The 15,380-nt window shown below is 49.4% G+C and overlaps 6 protein-coding genes and 1 non-coding gene across 7 annotated transcripts; 3 read left to right on the forward strand and 4 right to left on the reverse strand.

The window, feature by feature from the left end:
- Positions 1 to 43: 43 nt before the first annotated feature.
- On the reverse strand, positions 44 to 1,332 carry FMAN_14615 (uncharacterized protein; the record flags this gene model as incomplete). Its single annotated transcript, XM_041825993.1, has 7 exons — positions 44 to 247; positions 293 to 533; positions 581 to 782; positions 830 to 915; positions 967 to 1,041; positions 1,089 to 1,111; positions 1,159 to 1,332. 7 exons carry the CDS (start codon positions 1,330 to 1,332, stop codon positions 44 to 46), a joined length of 1,005 nt encoding a protein of 334 aa, XP_041691318.1.
- A 267-nt stretch (positions 1,333 to 1,599) lies between these two features.
- Positions 1,600 to 2,715, reverse strand: FMAN_14614 (uncharacterized protein; the record flags this gene model as incomplete). The annotated part of the gene is made up of 2 exons (XM_041825994.1): positions 1,600 to 1,900; positions 1,949 to 2,715. 2 exons carry the CDS (start codon positions 2,713 to 2,715, stop codon positions 1,600 to 1,602), a joined length of 1,068 nt encoding a protein of 355 aa, XP_041691319.1.
- A 1,828-nt stretch (positions 2,716 to 4,543) lies between these two features.
- FMAN_14613 (uncharacterized protein) lies at positions 4,544 to 6,396 on the forward strand (the record flags this gene model as incomplete). The annotated part of the gene is made up of 4 exons (XM_041825995.1): positions 4,544 to 4,981; positions 5,033 to 5,759; positions 5,812 to 5,907; positions 5,954 to 6,396. 4 exons carry the CDS (start codon positions 4,544 to 4,546, stop codon positions 6,394 to 6,396), a joined length of 1,704 nt encoding a protein of 567 aa, XP_041691320.1.
- Positions 6,397 to 7,202: 806 nt separating this feature from the next.
- On the forward strand, positions 7,203 to 8,469 carry FMAN_14612 (uncharacterized protein; the record flags this gene model as incomplete). The annotated part of the gene is made up of 4 exons (XM_041825996.1): positions 7,203 to 7,789; positions 7,871 to 8,010; positions 8,062 to 8,286; positions 8,342 to 8,469. The coding sequence occupies 4 exons, from the start codon at positions 7,203 to 7,205 to the stop codon at positions 8,467 to 8,469; spliced, it is 1,080 nt and encodes a 359-aa protein (XP_041691321.1).
- A 550-nt stretch (positions 8,470 to 9,019) lies between these two features.
- On the forward strand, positions 9,020 to 11,110 carry FMAN_14611 (uncharacterized protein; the record flags this gene model as incomplete). The annotated part of the gene is made up of 1 exon (XM_041825997.1): positions 9,020 to 11,110. The coding sequence occupies one exon, from the start codon at positions 9,020 to 9,022 to the stop codon at positions 11,108 to 11,110; it is 2,091 nt and encodes a 696-aa protein (XP_041691322.1).
- A 130-nt stretch (positions 11,111 to 11,240) lies between these two features.
- Positions 11,241 to 12,902, reverse strand: FMAN_14610 (related to channel proteins; the record flags this gene model as incomplete). The annotated part of the gene is made up of 1 exon (XM_041825998.1): positions 11,241 to 12,902. One exon carries the CDS (start codon positions 12,900 to 12,902, stop codon positions 11,241 to 11,243), a length of 1,662 nt encoding a protein of 553 aa, XP_041691323.1.
- Positions 12,903 to 14,580: 1,678 nt separating this feature from the next.
- Positions 14,581 to 14,652, reverse strand: tRNA. The gene has a single exon. It is a non-coding gene; the product is annotated as a tRNA-Gln (tRNA).
- Positions 14,653 to 15,380: the final 728 nt, after the last annotated feature.

Consider the following 15,380-nt stretch of genomic DNA (forward strand, 5'->3'; position numbering starts at 1 on the left):
TGTTCTTATGGCCTGTCTTGCAATTAACTATCCAAATTCTCTACTATTCGGCCTTCTGTCCCATCCAAAAGTAATACTTCTCATATGAATGAATATTAACGTTATTCAGATCCTTTCTCGCATCGGCCAGGAAGACCTCGATCTCTTCAGGCCCCAAGATCTTACGCAGGGGCTTGGCTGCCATGGCACCAAACATGTCGCTGACAGCGGTCTTCAGGTACAATCCAATGAGGCGAAGCTTCTTATCCTACCGAAAGTCAGCGCATTCATATCAACTGGCTGGGGTGATTACCTTTGCCCATGTGCCGATGGGGACCTTGAGGACTTTACAGGACACATTGGTGAAGCCAGCTTTCTCAAGGGGTTCACGTAAGTTCTCGCCCGCGCGGAACTTCATGCCGAAACTGGCTACGGCTTGCTCAGCGGTGTCGAAGAATTTGGCGAGAGGGGCGTCGGGGGCTAGGGAGCCATCGTCGCAGTTGGCGCGAGCATCGAGTTCTTGGATTTCGATCCAAGCACCAGGTTTCATATGACTGCAGCATGTGAGATGAGACGCAGATGGGGAGAGGGGTAAGCGTACTCGTGTGCTTGACGAAGAACCTTGACTTCGTCTTTCAGCCAGGGGCTGATGCAGCGCATGTGCACAAAGTCAAAGTCACCGCCGTGCATCCATTCGTCTTCGATGTCATCGACGAGAAACTTGAGGTTTGGGGGAACCCATGAGGGCTGGATAGGACTGAGATCGACTCCTACTACAGATGCGCTAGGGTATTTGTCGGCGACTTGGATGATGAGTCTCGAGGTCTTGCGAAAGAGCGGTCTGGCTTACCGTCGATAGCCCAGATACCAGTTCCGGTTGCGAGATCAATAATCTTGTGTGGGTTTTCCACGATGGGCGAGAAGAACAGGTTGCCACTTGAAATGTCAGTGCCTCGGTCGTTGCATAATCCAATGAATCTTCCCTACTTGGTGAGTTCCAACATCATGGCGTGCTTCATATCGTCGCGGTTCTGCTCCGCATCATCATTGGGGATAGGATATCTACTCGTGTCAGTTTTGAACCGCACTGCGCATTCCCGGTTTCATACGTTCCGTGACGATATTGATGATACTATCTCAATCAGCACATATCTGAGCTCGCCAAGGCGCCCAACTCACCCGTCTTCCATTCTCAAAAGCATGCTGATAAATACTCGTGTTCAGACTTGTCGAACTAGACGACAAAGTCGCTGAGTCGAAGTCCGACGTCTCAAACTCATCCTCCTCCGCCGCCCGCTCATGCGCGGCAATAGGCTCAATCGGTTCCTGGGTCGTAGTCACTGGTTCCGCCATGATCAGAGAGTTGAAGTTTTAGCGTTGCTACCCGAATGTTCCGCGGCGGGAAGCGTAGTAGGTGGACTCGGGTGATTTTCAAGCCCCGCATCCATCGCGCGGAAAATGGCGCAGGACCCTTGACACTTTTGCACAGTGGGACAAGTAAGCAATCAGGCTGATTAAGGAAAGTGACTGCATTTTCATTCGAGAGCTCATTATCTATCCTCTACTGTAGGTATCAAACATAGGAAACAAAGCGTTGCAAAGAAAAGTTCCAAATCATAATCATGCATACTCGATAGTGAATTCCATGCTCTGCCCAGGCACGCATCTTGTGCCTGGCGCAACAGCCATCGCCACTGACCAAGTCCCGGAAGCGCATCGCTGGAAAGCAGTTCCTGTCTTGATGCAGTTCCAGTAGCCCTCAGGCTTGCAAGCTGTACCGGGGGTGATGACACCGGCGGCCGGTTTGGTCGGCGCAGGCTTGATCGAAGTGGTGCTTGTTGTCTTGCGGGTTGTTGACTTGAGGGTCGTCTTGGTCGTCTTCTTGGTGGTTGAAGGAACAGTGATGAAAACACCGCCAGGGCTGTGTGAACATGTTAGCAAGATCAAACAAAGAGAGGAAACCACTTACGCTGTAGACTTTACTGGTGGCTTAGTTGTAGTCGGCTTCTTTGTAGTAGTTGTCTTTGTCGGAGAGGGAGAGGCAGAGGGTAGTTGGACTCCTGGTCCAGCAGCGCACTGACCGACCGGCGGTCCAGTGTTGGTCGAAGTGAGGTCGACGTTAGGTCCCGGGTTAGGAAACATGAGGTCGACCATTTCCGTGGTTTTGCATCCATTTCCGACGTTGGCGACAAACATAGCAGGTCGCTTCTTGAGGGCTGTCTTCGCTGTTCCAGTTCCAGCCTTGACCGTGATAGCCGCGCAGTTCATGTACATCTCGCGATTTCCAATCCTGTTGAACCAGGTCCAAGCGAAAATAGCCTCTCCAGCTGGTGTATCAACCGGGAGAGTAAACTGAAAGTTCGAAGTCGGCGCCTTGGGGCAGTTTCCAATCCACGACTGGATAACGACCCACGTCTTACCGCGATCAAAAGAGAGTGAGACCTGGCAACTGCCGCCTCCGTGGTCTGCACCGCCAGCGATGCTGATACTGTACGACTTGCCAGCCTGCCATGTAGCGGTAGGTGCACCGGCAGCGGTGCCAAAAAGAGAGTTGTATCCCTTACAGGGAAAGTTGCTTCCGTCGGCGTTGAGAGGCGAGGTCATACTGTAGTCGATGTCCTGTCCGGCGTTGGGGTTGTATTTACTCTTGAAGGGGGGAGGATATGCCATCTCCATGTGGGCTTGGGCTAGACCAGCTAGACCCAGCGCTGTAGCGAAGGTGTTGAAGAGCTTCATGGTGAGAAAGGAGAGTTTGGTGTTTGAAGGGGTAGAGAAGAAAGGGAAAAGCCAAGAGGCTGTTGTTATGTATGTAGAAGAATGTGTGATGAGAATGAATCGTTAGGAAAACGGTGAGGCTTTCGATTAGTTTTATACATTTTTGAGGACGTGCAATATTGGTTTTGACGTGCCAAGGTTGAGAGGTCAGTCGAGAACTAGGGAGGATTGCGGGTTCGTGTTAGTGCGGCGGGCTAGAACGTGCTCCCTCCAAGGGAGTGAAGGGGAGACAAACCAGCCGCAGCGAATTTCCAGCGTGTATCACTGTCGTACATTGAATTGAATCCTTCAATGAGCAGTTTCAGTGGGAGCACAAGTTTCAGAGTGGTTGGGAACTGGTCATATGCTGCGTGATTGAGACACGGTGATGGGCGACTCTGCATCACGGGGATAAAGGGATGAGACTTTTTGATGCCATGAGTTATTCAGAATGGCTGGAAGTGAAGCTTACACGATTTTAAACTTGGAATTGAATAATGCGTATCATCATGAGGCTCTGACGTTACGTAGTTGGAGCGCTGTTTTGCTGGCGAACACATTGATCCAGATGGCTAGATATGAGACATGCGTCAGTGACAATGGCCACCAGGGCTGGTAATACCACGGAATGACCGCAGACCTTTTCTACAATGTCTCAGAATGGGGGGAAAACATTCACGGTCAATTGAGAGATCGATTGTAGGGTAGCGCATGTGCTGCGCGATCGCGATCAAGCGCATCTAGTCTCGACAATTGAAGCGATCGCAGAACAGATAGTAATTACCTTTGTTCAATGCAGCCCCGGAAAAAGACACCTTTCAACTATTAATAATGGACCGTACCGGAAAATTTTGTTGCCACTAATATCTTTAATGGTCAAAAAGCTCTGTACGGAAAGAAAAAGTCTTTAGACCAATGCTCTGCCGTTAACCGTTACGCCATCCCATAGTCTGTTCCTGCATTCCCCCAGCGCCACGCGTTACAAGAAAATGCAAGGTCCCGTCCCTGAAAATCGCATTCCTCAAATTCCGGGTTTGGACAAAGATCGGAATTCTGCTGTGGCTGGGCGGCTGCGTAGCGTGCTTGACAGGAATGTGAATGGTTATAAAGCGGGCGGGATCTTCACTGGTTTCGGTCTTCGCCACGGAGAGGATTGGTCTCGACGGTTGGCATTTTGGTGAGAGACATGTGATTGAGTTCTTTTTATAGATATTTTTGACAAGATTGTTTCGTCTCAGTGAGGTTCGGGGGACGCCGTCAAAGACAGTCTCGGGCGCGGCGCTTGGTGTAGCGACCCCAGGAAGTGCTAGACAGGCAACATGTTCGCAAACAAAGACAATGACCTTGTGTACCAATTCTTTATCAATTAGTATCAAATGCGATACATATCTATTTTCACGATCGTGATTTCTTAATGAGCTCGGGTTTTGCGGAATGTCGGCACATCAACGACGTCAATGACTCTGTAACGGGGGCATATCCCCGAAATACAAATTTGTCAGCCGGGGTTGATGCATTAAAACACTTTGATAAACCGTTACATCGCTCGATCAACAAGATGCGCAGCCGTATTTCCGCCATTAGAACTTGAATTCAAGTTACATTGTGGGTATTGATTTGAACTGGTGACGATTTTATCATCGATTCTTGGCGTCACTATGGTCTCCGCCCAGGATTTTCTAGAATGCGACCTACATACACAATTGTGATCGCATCGAGGTTATAACAATGTCGCGCAACCAAGAAATATCGTCTCGGAATTTTTGTTTCTTTCTCTTTGTTAATTTTTAGAAACCGCCGACCATTCTAAATGCAGCCAGATATTCCTTATCGACAATCCCACCAACAAGCTCCAGATGAGTGGAAGCTGGAGCAGGGACTTGAGCCCGCTCGTCTCGGCATTCGCAACCAGAGCAGCATCGAGATCAACACAGAGCCTCATCGTCTCAACCCAAACGACCACGAAGAACTGAAGGCATCTGATATCCCTGAGGACCCGGATCTCGACGTTCAAGATGAGCGGCCCGGCTGGAAAGGCTATGTTGAGTGGGAAGCCTACCCGGAGAAGAAAGCCAAGGCTCACCAGCGCTTTTCGCGCTTCACATTTCCCCCTCCGCCTGAGTTCCAGCTAGAGCCTCTTCCAGCAACAAACCCCGTTCTTGAGGGAAAGAGATGGAAGTTATGGCATAAAGCTATTGGGGGAGTTCTGGATCAGGTGCCTCGAATCAGTTGGGAGACTGTTCTCAAGGTAAGTAGTCCTCCAAGCACTTGGATTTCGAGGGATCGCTGACTTTTGCAGGAAAAACACCCGGAAATGCTTCATCTTCTCGAATTTCCCTACAATGGAGAAGCACCCAAAAGCCTCCTGACCAAAGACTACATCATGCCAAACGAGCTTCATTTCGTTCGAAACCATGGTGGCATTCCCGACATCGAAGCAAGCGCCTACGACATTCGTCTCGATGGGCTCGTCAATAACCCCAAGAAACTCACCCTGGCAGACTTACAAAACGAATCCCTCTTTCCAAGGGTTAGCAAACTCGTGACCATTCAGTGCAGCGGTACTCGGCGCTTCGAGCAAATCGTCGAGTATCCAGGCGAAGGTGACGAAATGATCAACGCCCCCTGGGCAGAAGGCGCTATAGGCACAGCGAAGTGGACAGGCGTCAGTCTGAAGAAAGTCATCAAGTACTGCGGCGGTCTCAAAGATGGTGCCAAGCATCTTGAACTCTACGGCGCGGATACATATTTCAAAGGAGGCCAGTGCATGAATTACGTTGTGTCAGTCCCTTGGTCGAAGGTCAAGGCAAACGAGGTCATGTTGGCTTGGAAGATGAACGACAAGCCATTGCCAAAGATTCACGGTTTTCCGTTACGGGCTGTCGTTTTTGGGTATATTGGGGCGAGGAGTTGCAAGTGGCTTTATCGAATCAAGGCGATTGAGAAACCGAGCCTTGCACCGGTGCAGAGCAGGGAGTATTTGTACTTTCAGCAGCAGACTGGGAAGCATAACCAACTGCCCACGAGTAAGTTCTTTCATCTGTCGCTTGCCTGAGACGATCGTTAACCATGGAGCAGTGGGCATTCAGATCCAGGAGATGCCTGTCAGCAGCGCCATCATGTCCCCTTGGAACAAAGAAGTTGTCGTCCACGATGGCGAGATCGAGGTCAAAGGTAAGTCCCCCACTACGTCTCCCCAAGAAGTCACTGACTCTTCAAGGTTGGGCATACTCAGGCGGAGGCCGCTGGCCCGAACGCGTGGAAATCTCCTCCGACGGCGGCTACGTGTGGTACGCCGTGCCCATCGAGAACCTCTCCCCAAAGCACAAATTCGCCTGGCGTACCTTCACCGGAAAAGTCCCCTGCGACCACGAAGGCTGGACCGAACTCGTTGTTCGCTGTTGGGACAATAGTCTGAACACCCAACCAATGGAGGTTCGGCATAGTTGGAATTGGAGCTTGCATGTGACTAGTAGCTGTCATCGAGTCAAGATTTACAGTGTGAATGCCAAGAGGGAGGCCACGAGGAAGAGACTGAGGGAGTTCGATGAGCATGGGCAGGGGTTTACGCCTATTACTAGACCGACGGAGTTTGTGCCCATGAGTCTGAAGGAGTATGAGAAGGAAGTTTCAAATGTTGAGCCGAGAGATGTTGATGACTAGATTATACCATCGATCTAGAATTCAAGTCACTCAAATCTAAGCTTGGCTATGATATGCTAGTCTAGGAGCAGATAGTGCTTTCACATTCCATCCACAACAATCGATCTTCATCAACTCGAATATTTAACCGAGTGATTTTGAAACTGGTCACATATTTTGTGTGCTATCAGTGAGAAGCGAACACTTTGAAATACCTCCCTACCCACCGGGCGAATCGTTCAGCAAGCAGGCAGCCTGTCCAGCCTGTCCAGCCCAACCAGCTCTCTGGCTGCAATGCAGCGCAGCAAGGCAGTCCAGTATTTAGGCGACAAAGGCAAGAATTGCTGACATGAGTTTTTAGTTGCTCACAATTCAGCCATAAAAGGCTGTCTATGACGCTCTTGACTCGTGTCGCACGCTGATAATAATCACGTCACTATTCGACTGTAGAGCTGGCGTTTCGGATATAAAGACAGCAGCGCCCGGCATTTGAGCGACCAATTGACACAGAAATATTTGTCAGTGACCCAAGAATGTCAGACGTGAGTACAAGTTAGCTGAAAAATATATTGAACTCCGTGTCGCTTACAATTTCAGTCAAACGAAACACCAGTTTGTACCCTCGCTGAGGGCAAGCCCGTCGAGGACCCAACCTCGTCCGTCGTCCTTCGCGGACCAAAGGTTCGAGGCGGCGGTCTCGCATTGTTGGCAGACACGCAATTGATCGAGACGCTTGCTCACTTCCCACGCTTGCCCGTCTGTCTACCGTCGCTGGTGAGAAGGGATCTTCCAACACCCTCCGTGACATCAGAGGCTTCGCCCTCAAGATGAAGACCGAGGAAGAGAACTGGGATTTTGTCGGGAAGGACTTGCCGGTTTTCTTCATTCGTGATCCAGAAAAGGTCCCTTCGCTCAACAGGTCTCACAAACGCCACCCGCAGACTGCTGTCGCTGATGCGAGCATGTTCTGGGACTTTCACAACAACAATCAAGAAGGTGCTCACTGTCTGATGCAACTTTTCGGACCTCGCGGGGTACCACAGTCCCTCAAAAATGTGAATGGTTTTGGAAACCATACGTTCAAGTTTGGCAAACCCGAAGATGGATCTTACAAGTATGTCAAAATCCACTTCAAGCCTGACGATGGCATCAAGAATCTTTCACAAGAGGATGCCATTCGTGTTGCAGGCGAAGAGCCGGATTATCATGTAAAAGATCTGTACAACTCTATTGAGAGAGGTGAGTATCCGACGTGGACCATGTATCTTCAGGTCATGGATCCCAAAGAGGCGGAGACATACAAGTGGAACATCTTCGACATCACCAAAATCTGGCCTCACAAGGACTACCCTCTAATCCCCGTCGGAAAGCTTGTATTGAACAAGAACCCAGATAACCACTTCCATGATATCTAGCAAGCAGCTTTGTCGCCTTCGACGCTCATTCCTGGTATCGCTCCCTCAGCTGATATCATGCTACATGCGAGAATGTTTAGTTATCCTGATGCTGCACGCTATCGCGTTGGCCCAAACTACCAACAACTTCCATGCAATCGACCTCTGGAGGCCTACTCACCATATCAGAGAGACGGACCGATGCGTCTTGATGGGAACTATGGTTCAGACCCTGATCACGGTATGTGATCTTTGGTTGCTTGAGCCTGAAAGGAATAGCTAATATCTCCAGTTCGCTCCTCATTCCGCAAGGTCAAAAGTGGTCCCGCCGATGTCGCGTACAGCGAGTGGGTTGGCAGAGTCCAAGCCTACTCCTCCGACGTCGAAGACGAAAACTGGGAACAGCCTCGTAATTTGTGGAAGATCTTCAAGGATAATGGGAAAGATGAAGTCTTTCTGAACAACCTGTCTGGTCACGTCAACAAGGCACTTCCCGAAGTTCAGGAGACAACAGTTCGTAAGTTGCCAACATATTACAAGTGTTTGATGGAACTGAGCTAATAGAGTGACAGGTATGTGGGCTAATGTAGATGAAGAGATTCCAAAGAGGCTCGGAGAGAAGCTGAAGAATTTGACTGGGGATTTTGGCCATTCCAAAGCACCGCCGAGTCAGACTGTGTTGGCGTCGAGGCGCAAGTGATACGTCTTAAGAAAGACTGCCCAACTGATACAGGAATGCCCTGTTGAGGCTATGGCATCGCTTTGCTTCGAAATGTAGCCCTCTCTTACGGAGGCGGAGTTGCTTCTCTGATCTCAGGTCGCACCAAGTGTTGTGAAACACCATATTCTACGAAACTGGGCACATTTCTTGGGAGGGGGCCAACTGGGCTGAGGGCTGAATGCCTTACCAACCGTTCCGTGTAACCCATACACCCTAAGAATAGATGTAATCACCGCTGCCGAAGCTCTTTGCGCACCCACTTAACTGTATGTCCCTGCTGTGTCCCATGAACTGCCACGATTATATTTCGTCACTCTCGTATTCACATGCATGTCAGATCCAAAAGCGCCGAAGCTGAACCATCTGTTGAGTTGGGTATACAGTCCGTACGTATCAGCCCGAGCTGGCATCCTGGAAGCCACAACGCGTAGCCACTAGTGTGCCAAAAATTTCATTCAAAATCTCTTCTGGGTCTTGATCATACCCGCGCAACCTCTTCATCTCTTCGACCAGGCTGAGTTCGTTCAAAATGGAGATTGATTTCTCCCGTCCACCAGCATCCGACCAGAAAAAAGACCTCAGATCAGCATCAACCTGGTCTCCATCCGAAGGCAGCTCCATTCAGCACTCTCCGTTACTCCACTCTGTGGCTCCTTCGGCCTGGCAGGGCGCAACTACCAGCGAGACTAGTCTTCTGAGTCCCAATCAAGAGCCCGATGAAGCGATCACAGCTGTCAACTCTCACTGCTCCTCGACGTGGTCAAATATCCTCAGGAGCAGATGGTTAATGGTCGCATGTCTCGTCTTCGGTATCGCAGCAGCCATTGGCCACGACACGCTCAACAAGCTCCTTTCTGGTCAAGAAGCAAGGAATCAAATATGGTGGCTTCGGCTCGGGCAGTCACTAGCCTTTATCTCAAAAGCAAACTCTGCTATTGCAGTCTCTCTAGCTTACCAACAAATTGCCTGGACGTCCGTCGCTCATCGAAACTTCTCCGTACATGCCGTTGACTCGCTCTTTGGTGCAGCGCATAATGCCATTGAGCTCCTCAACATTGAGGCTTGGAAGAAGTCATGGTTCGTCATGCTTCTCGCTCTTTACATGTGGATATCGCCACTCGTGGTTATCTTCACCTCGGCGACACTGAGTGTCGACAGCCATGTGAATAGGACATGCCATAATGTCCGAACCCTCAACTTCAATCACGAGGCGAAGAAGAAGTGGACTCATAGGAGAAAGGCAGAGGGTGATGAGATACTGCAAGGTGGCAGAGTATCATGGTACAACGATACCCTGCCAGATGAGGATGGCCCTGATGTTTTTGACTTTTGGATCAGTCCAAGTGCATACCTTGACGAGATTGCATCCCGAGTTCTAACAGGGGGGCAGGCACTGCAACGAGACGAAGTCGCTGACGAAATCTGTGGGGAAGGATGGGATTGCTCAACCGTTATACACTTCACTGGACCAGGATATCGGTGTGAGCAACTCGCTAACGGCACCAACTCGACGGTCAAGCCGTTCAACGGCAGGGATGCCCCGTTCAACATGAGCAGGATGATCCCCGATGGTTGGAATACTTACAATTGTGTTGCCGATGAGGGAGACTACGCCGAACGCCAGATTGAGCATGAGAAATACTTCAATCGTCCAATGCAGACACTTCCGTTCCCCAAGAATCTTGGCGCTTTCAGATCAGAGCCCATCATATGGCTAGGCTACGTCACAGTCGACGACGTATTGGTCAGGCACGCTGAAAATAGTAGCCAAAAAGGATGGGACACAGACTTCACCCCCATAATTTCAGCTTGCGAGCACTGGGAAGTCGATTATACAGTCAATCTGACATACACGCGGGGTTTCCAGTCGTACAACGTTACGCATCGGGATTATCTGCGCAAGGTCATCAATACGACATACGTGGACGACTCAGCTGACGACGGAACGTTGGACAAGACTGTCGCGGAACCACAGGAGAACTACGTGTATCCCAAAGATTGGAGGAACTATCAACGCATTGCAGCGTTTCACTCGCTGGGGCTGAAGTTACGACAATTACTGCATGGGGGCTTGTCGCTTCCCGATAACGGAATAGGTAGCGAGATCGTGACGTCGAAGTTGGTTGGGCGACATGAGCTTCTGCCTGTCCCTGATTTCGAGAAGCAGATACAGAGGCTGTATGAGAATTTGCTTATTTCGTTGCTGTCGGACGCACAGCTGCTTATGGTGTCATGGGCGGCGAACCCGAATGAACCGTCTGGAACACGGCCTATGGAGAATGGGACTGCGTATCCTTGCATCAGAAGAACGACGGCGGGGTACTTCTTTTATCAGCGACAGATCCTTGTCAGTGTATATGCTGTTTCATTCGTCATTGTAGGTGTTGGTGTACTGTATGGGATGAAAGCTATGAGGCGTGACAGAGTCGAGGAGTTGCGGGAGGTTACTTTCTCGTCAATTGCAGTCGCGACGAGGAGCGTGAACCTGAAAGCTTGTAGGCAAAATCACAGAATCAGAGCTTGGCTTGTTGAGGACGAGCACGAGGGTAGAGTATATGAGTTTAGGTATGAGGGAGACAAGGAACATAAGAGCAGTGCTGAGGTCATGGGGGATGCCTGATATTATGTACCCCGTCAGCCACATGCATCGAAGAACATTGCTTGAGGTCGGGACCTAACAAATAGCGGCCAGAGGGATGAACCAATAGACTGAAGTGAACGTTGCATTTGATGGTATATCTATAGCGAGACTAGTCTCTCAATAACTTATTTGCCCGATGCTTAATCTCCTTGCTAAACCGAAAGTTGATCGGACTCTCACTCCCAACAAACACAAACCCATCATACAGCGCACATCCCACCACAGACCCTATCAACGTCGCTGCCCAAGGCCCGTAGAACCACCATCCGCTGTGAAACACATTTGACTCGCGATATCCAACCGCATACGCGACAACTCTCGGTCCAAAGTCAGAAGCAGGATTCAGCGCTGATCCAATGTTGTAGCCGAGGGTGAACTTCAGGGTCGTCACCAGGAAGCCGAGCACCAGAGCATGCATGCCAGCGCCGGGTGGGTTGTTCTGATCATCACCTAGTGCGAAGACTGCGATCATCATGATGGCGCTGCCGACGACTTGGTTGAAGAAGGCAGATTGGAGAGAAACCCATTCTCGAGGTGTTGAGAAGAATGTTTTTGACATGCCGTCCATTTCGGGATCGACGTAGTGGATTGAGTCAGCGTATATTCCGTACGCGAGTGCTCCAGCGACTATGCTGGCGATGAATTGGGCAAGGATGTAGATAAAACACTGCCGCCATGGGAAACCACGGAATAGCGACAGAGAGATGGAAATGGCTGGGTTCATATGTGCGCCTGAGACGCCACCGCCGAGGTAGATGCCAAACATCCATGCGAAGCCCCATGCCCAACAAGAAGTCTCATAAGTTCCATAAGGCTGTGACTGCTTTGCCGAGAGATTTACAGACAGAGTAGCAGTGAGACCTAGGAAGATGGCGACAGAAGTCGCAAGGAATTCAGCAAGTGGCTCAGGATGCTTCGCTCGTATCCTAGCCCACCAGTTCCTCATCTCATTCGGATCCGTCTCACCAGCTTCAACCTCTGGCTTCTCCTGCTGACCCAAAGGTTCACTGTCGATTTTATAATCAGGGTGATTGTTGCTCTGTTGATGAGAAGCAACTTTTGATGCAGGGTCGCGATGTAAAGGAGTTGCTGCTGGCGTTGCTTCACCAGGGACGTAGTCAAATACCGGCTGCCCTGCATCGTTGCGCTTCTCATTGTGCGCAACTCCAGCTGCTGTAGTTCGACTCTGCTGGTTCTGCATGTCGCGCGATGCGATACTGGTTTGAGTGTGCATTCGGTATGGTTGGCCTGAAGTGGTACGCGAGGCGTATCCTGCGGGTGTATCTTCGGAGTCCTCCTTGACAATGGCCATTTCTTCGTCAACTCTTCCATCTGGTCTGATCGGTTTCACCACTTTGCGACGAACGCGGTGGGGAAGTGGTTTCCCAAGACTGAAGATTGGCTTCTTGCCTGCCTCGCCGAACCAAGGGTTCTCCTCATAGTAGCCCTCTTCGGCAGGGGCATATGCATGATATTGGGATGCATGTTGTTGTACTGTAGGGCGCGCTGTATTGTACCCACTGGACATTCTCGTGAAACGCCTTGAGCTAATTGGTCGCTTGCTCATTCGCGACATGAAGCTGGATGGTAATCCATGGAGTCCACGCCGTCTTGAGTGTGTCGACTTTGCACGATCAGGTTGTCCCGTCTCTCGGTCCGAGATGGTGCTGGGGATTCTGCTTGCGACGTTCCCAAGATGAACCTGTCCCGGCGTTGAGGGCGTCGCGGGTTTCGAAAAATAATCATGATTCTGTTCTTGGTGACCAGTCATTGTAGGCGCTCAAAGTCGGTAGATTCTTGCTCACGTCCATTGCAAAACCCGGATTCAGAACTTTTATATGATTCAGACACAAGTGAAGCAACTGTTATAATAATGACGTTTGTCCTCCACTCTAACGTCAACCGGAGGTTTCTCTCCAAGTGTGGACTCTTGAGCCGCACGGTTTCGCCGCTAAAGTCTCTGAATTGCGGGCCTGTCAACCGCTTAAATTGGGTCGCGATCTCAAGATCGAGGGATGTTGCCCCTTTGAGGGTGTGATATTCCTGAATCTTTCTGTTCTGGGAACCATGGTTGGCCGAATGAGGTGCTCAATGCTACGTAGTCCTGACTCTTCCTTGGAGGCAAGCATGAAAAGTCGGATTGTCCCTGGTCAGAATTCCTGAGATAAGGGTTTATATGGATCGTTTTATTGCCTTGCTGCGTGTTTCTGAGTCGTTTTCTCGAATATTCTTGTTTTGTATGCTTGGCTTCTCACTGCATACTGTAATTATTCTTGGCGTCATTCATCATCATAACTAGCATTCCTAGTATCGGGCCACGAGACAGACAATTGTATCAGAAGGTATCATGATCTCTAGTCTTGCAAACCTCGAAACATACACTCCCTAGTCCACATCGAGTCCCATACCAAGGCGGCTATCTTGCTGCGCCGGATCAACGTGGAAGCATCTGAAGCTGTACAACGTGAGAATTCAGTGTTTGAGAGATGGGAGGTCTTAAATACCGGGAAGAGGCTCTTTGTGCGAAGATAATTATCAAGTAAAGTTGGTTCAAGGGCCGGCGCTCTTCCCCTTTATATAAACTTGCAAGATCGCAATCAAATAGTGCTGCCACCTCTATAAACCACTTCCCCTATTAAATCTCCTTTCTTAATACCATAAGCTGTTGTCAGGTTCACTGCCTGAGAAGCCCTTTGACGTGATTGAGCTTCGAAAGGTAAAGAACATCTGCAATTTCTTGTGTCTTTCATATATTGTATCTTGTTTCCGAGACAATAAATCTGGGCTGGAAGCAATTCTCCCTGTTTCCAAGAGCTATTAGAGCTAAAGCAATGAGAGGAGAACTGGCCTGGCGTTGCTCTCTGTCTTTGGTGCTTCCTAATAGCGGTAGTGTTCTCCAAGAACGATTAAGAAAGCGAAGCAAACATTGTCCATTCGCTGGAACTTATAATTTAATAACAAGCAATAGGGAGATGTTCTGCGGTACTGCACGAGAACAGACGAGACTGTCTCAATCACGCCTTCTCAGCTCGCGGGTAGATGTTCATACTGGGGATTGGAACGCGGTCGGTTGAGCCCATTGCCTGACCATATCTGGATTCAAACTTTACCAAAGTTATTGGAATGATTTGAGCAATTGATGCCAAATGCTGGAGCTCATATGAATTCTCTGTTCTCTTTCTTCTCGATCTCATACACTCTAATGCCCTTGGTGTCAGACCCTAGCCACCTCTGCTGTAAGTATTACCTTTATCAGTATCAGCATCCAGCTGTCCTTCTCCTATTTTATTATTATGGTCGACTTTACATTACTACAAGATAGCAATTATGCCAAACTTAAATCTCCAGATCATAGACTAAATCGAAAACACCGAGTGCATCTCGTTGGCATATGTAATGAAAGAATAGAATAAAGAAAAAAGTGTCATTATGCAGAAGAACAAAAGGATAGGTCTCGGAGGGAGTCGAACCCTCGCTGGCGGAATCAGAATCCGCAGTCATAACCGTTAGACCACGAAACCTGTGTTCTAATTGGTGCAAGCTTCAGGCGCAAACTCAATCTCTCAGCGCTTCCGGCACCCGACAGCGCGGGGCTTTACTGATCTGCCACTAAGCCCACCAACTCGCTTGCAAGCATCTCGTTTATGCCATTCTGGAAATGCGGACACCAACTCAACTGTTTCATGGCACGCTGATCATAGCGGATGTCTTTCTATACGATTAATCATTTCTTCTCATTCCGGTGTAAAACTTCATGGTCTACATCACTGGGGGGTTGGAACACCAGAGTTGCAAGCTTTGTTTTGGCGGCATCGGTTCTGCCACCAAACATGCAAGTGTTGGGAGATGCGCGACAACGAAAGTAATCCCCTCTGCTCCAGCACTTGAGCTGCAACCACTGACCAACTGTCACATACGACCATAGGTAGTGGAAAATACGGGATCCCGTCAAGTTCTTTCATTCCACAACAGTGTCGCAGCTTTCCAGGGTCGCAGCCTCTGATCTCGGAGACACGAGTCCTCATTTTTTGGAGAGCTTGCTGCATGCCAGCGACCAATCAGAGCCATATATATTTTCACTATCAAGATCTATGCAAGGTAATAGCAAAAAAAGTTTCAAAACTCACTTAATCTTTTTTTTATATTCATTTTCAAATAGTATTACTATACATTAAGAAGGCTGCGTTTTAATTTCAATTCGAATTACTTTTTAAAAGCTCTGGACTATTGGTTAGATCTTTGAGGCTGT

This window comes from Fusarium mangiferae, assembly GCF_900044065.1.
Source record: "Fusarium mangiferae strain MRC7560 genome assembly, contig: FMAN_scaffold026, whole genome shotgun sequence".
Lineage (NCBI taxonomy): Eukaryota > Fungi > Ascomycota > Sordariomycetes > Hypocreales > Nectriaceae > Fusarium > Fusarium mangiferae.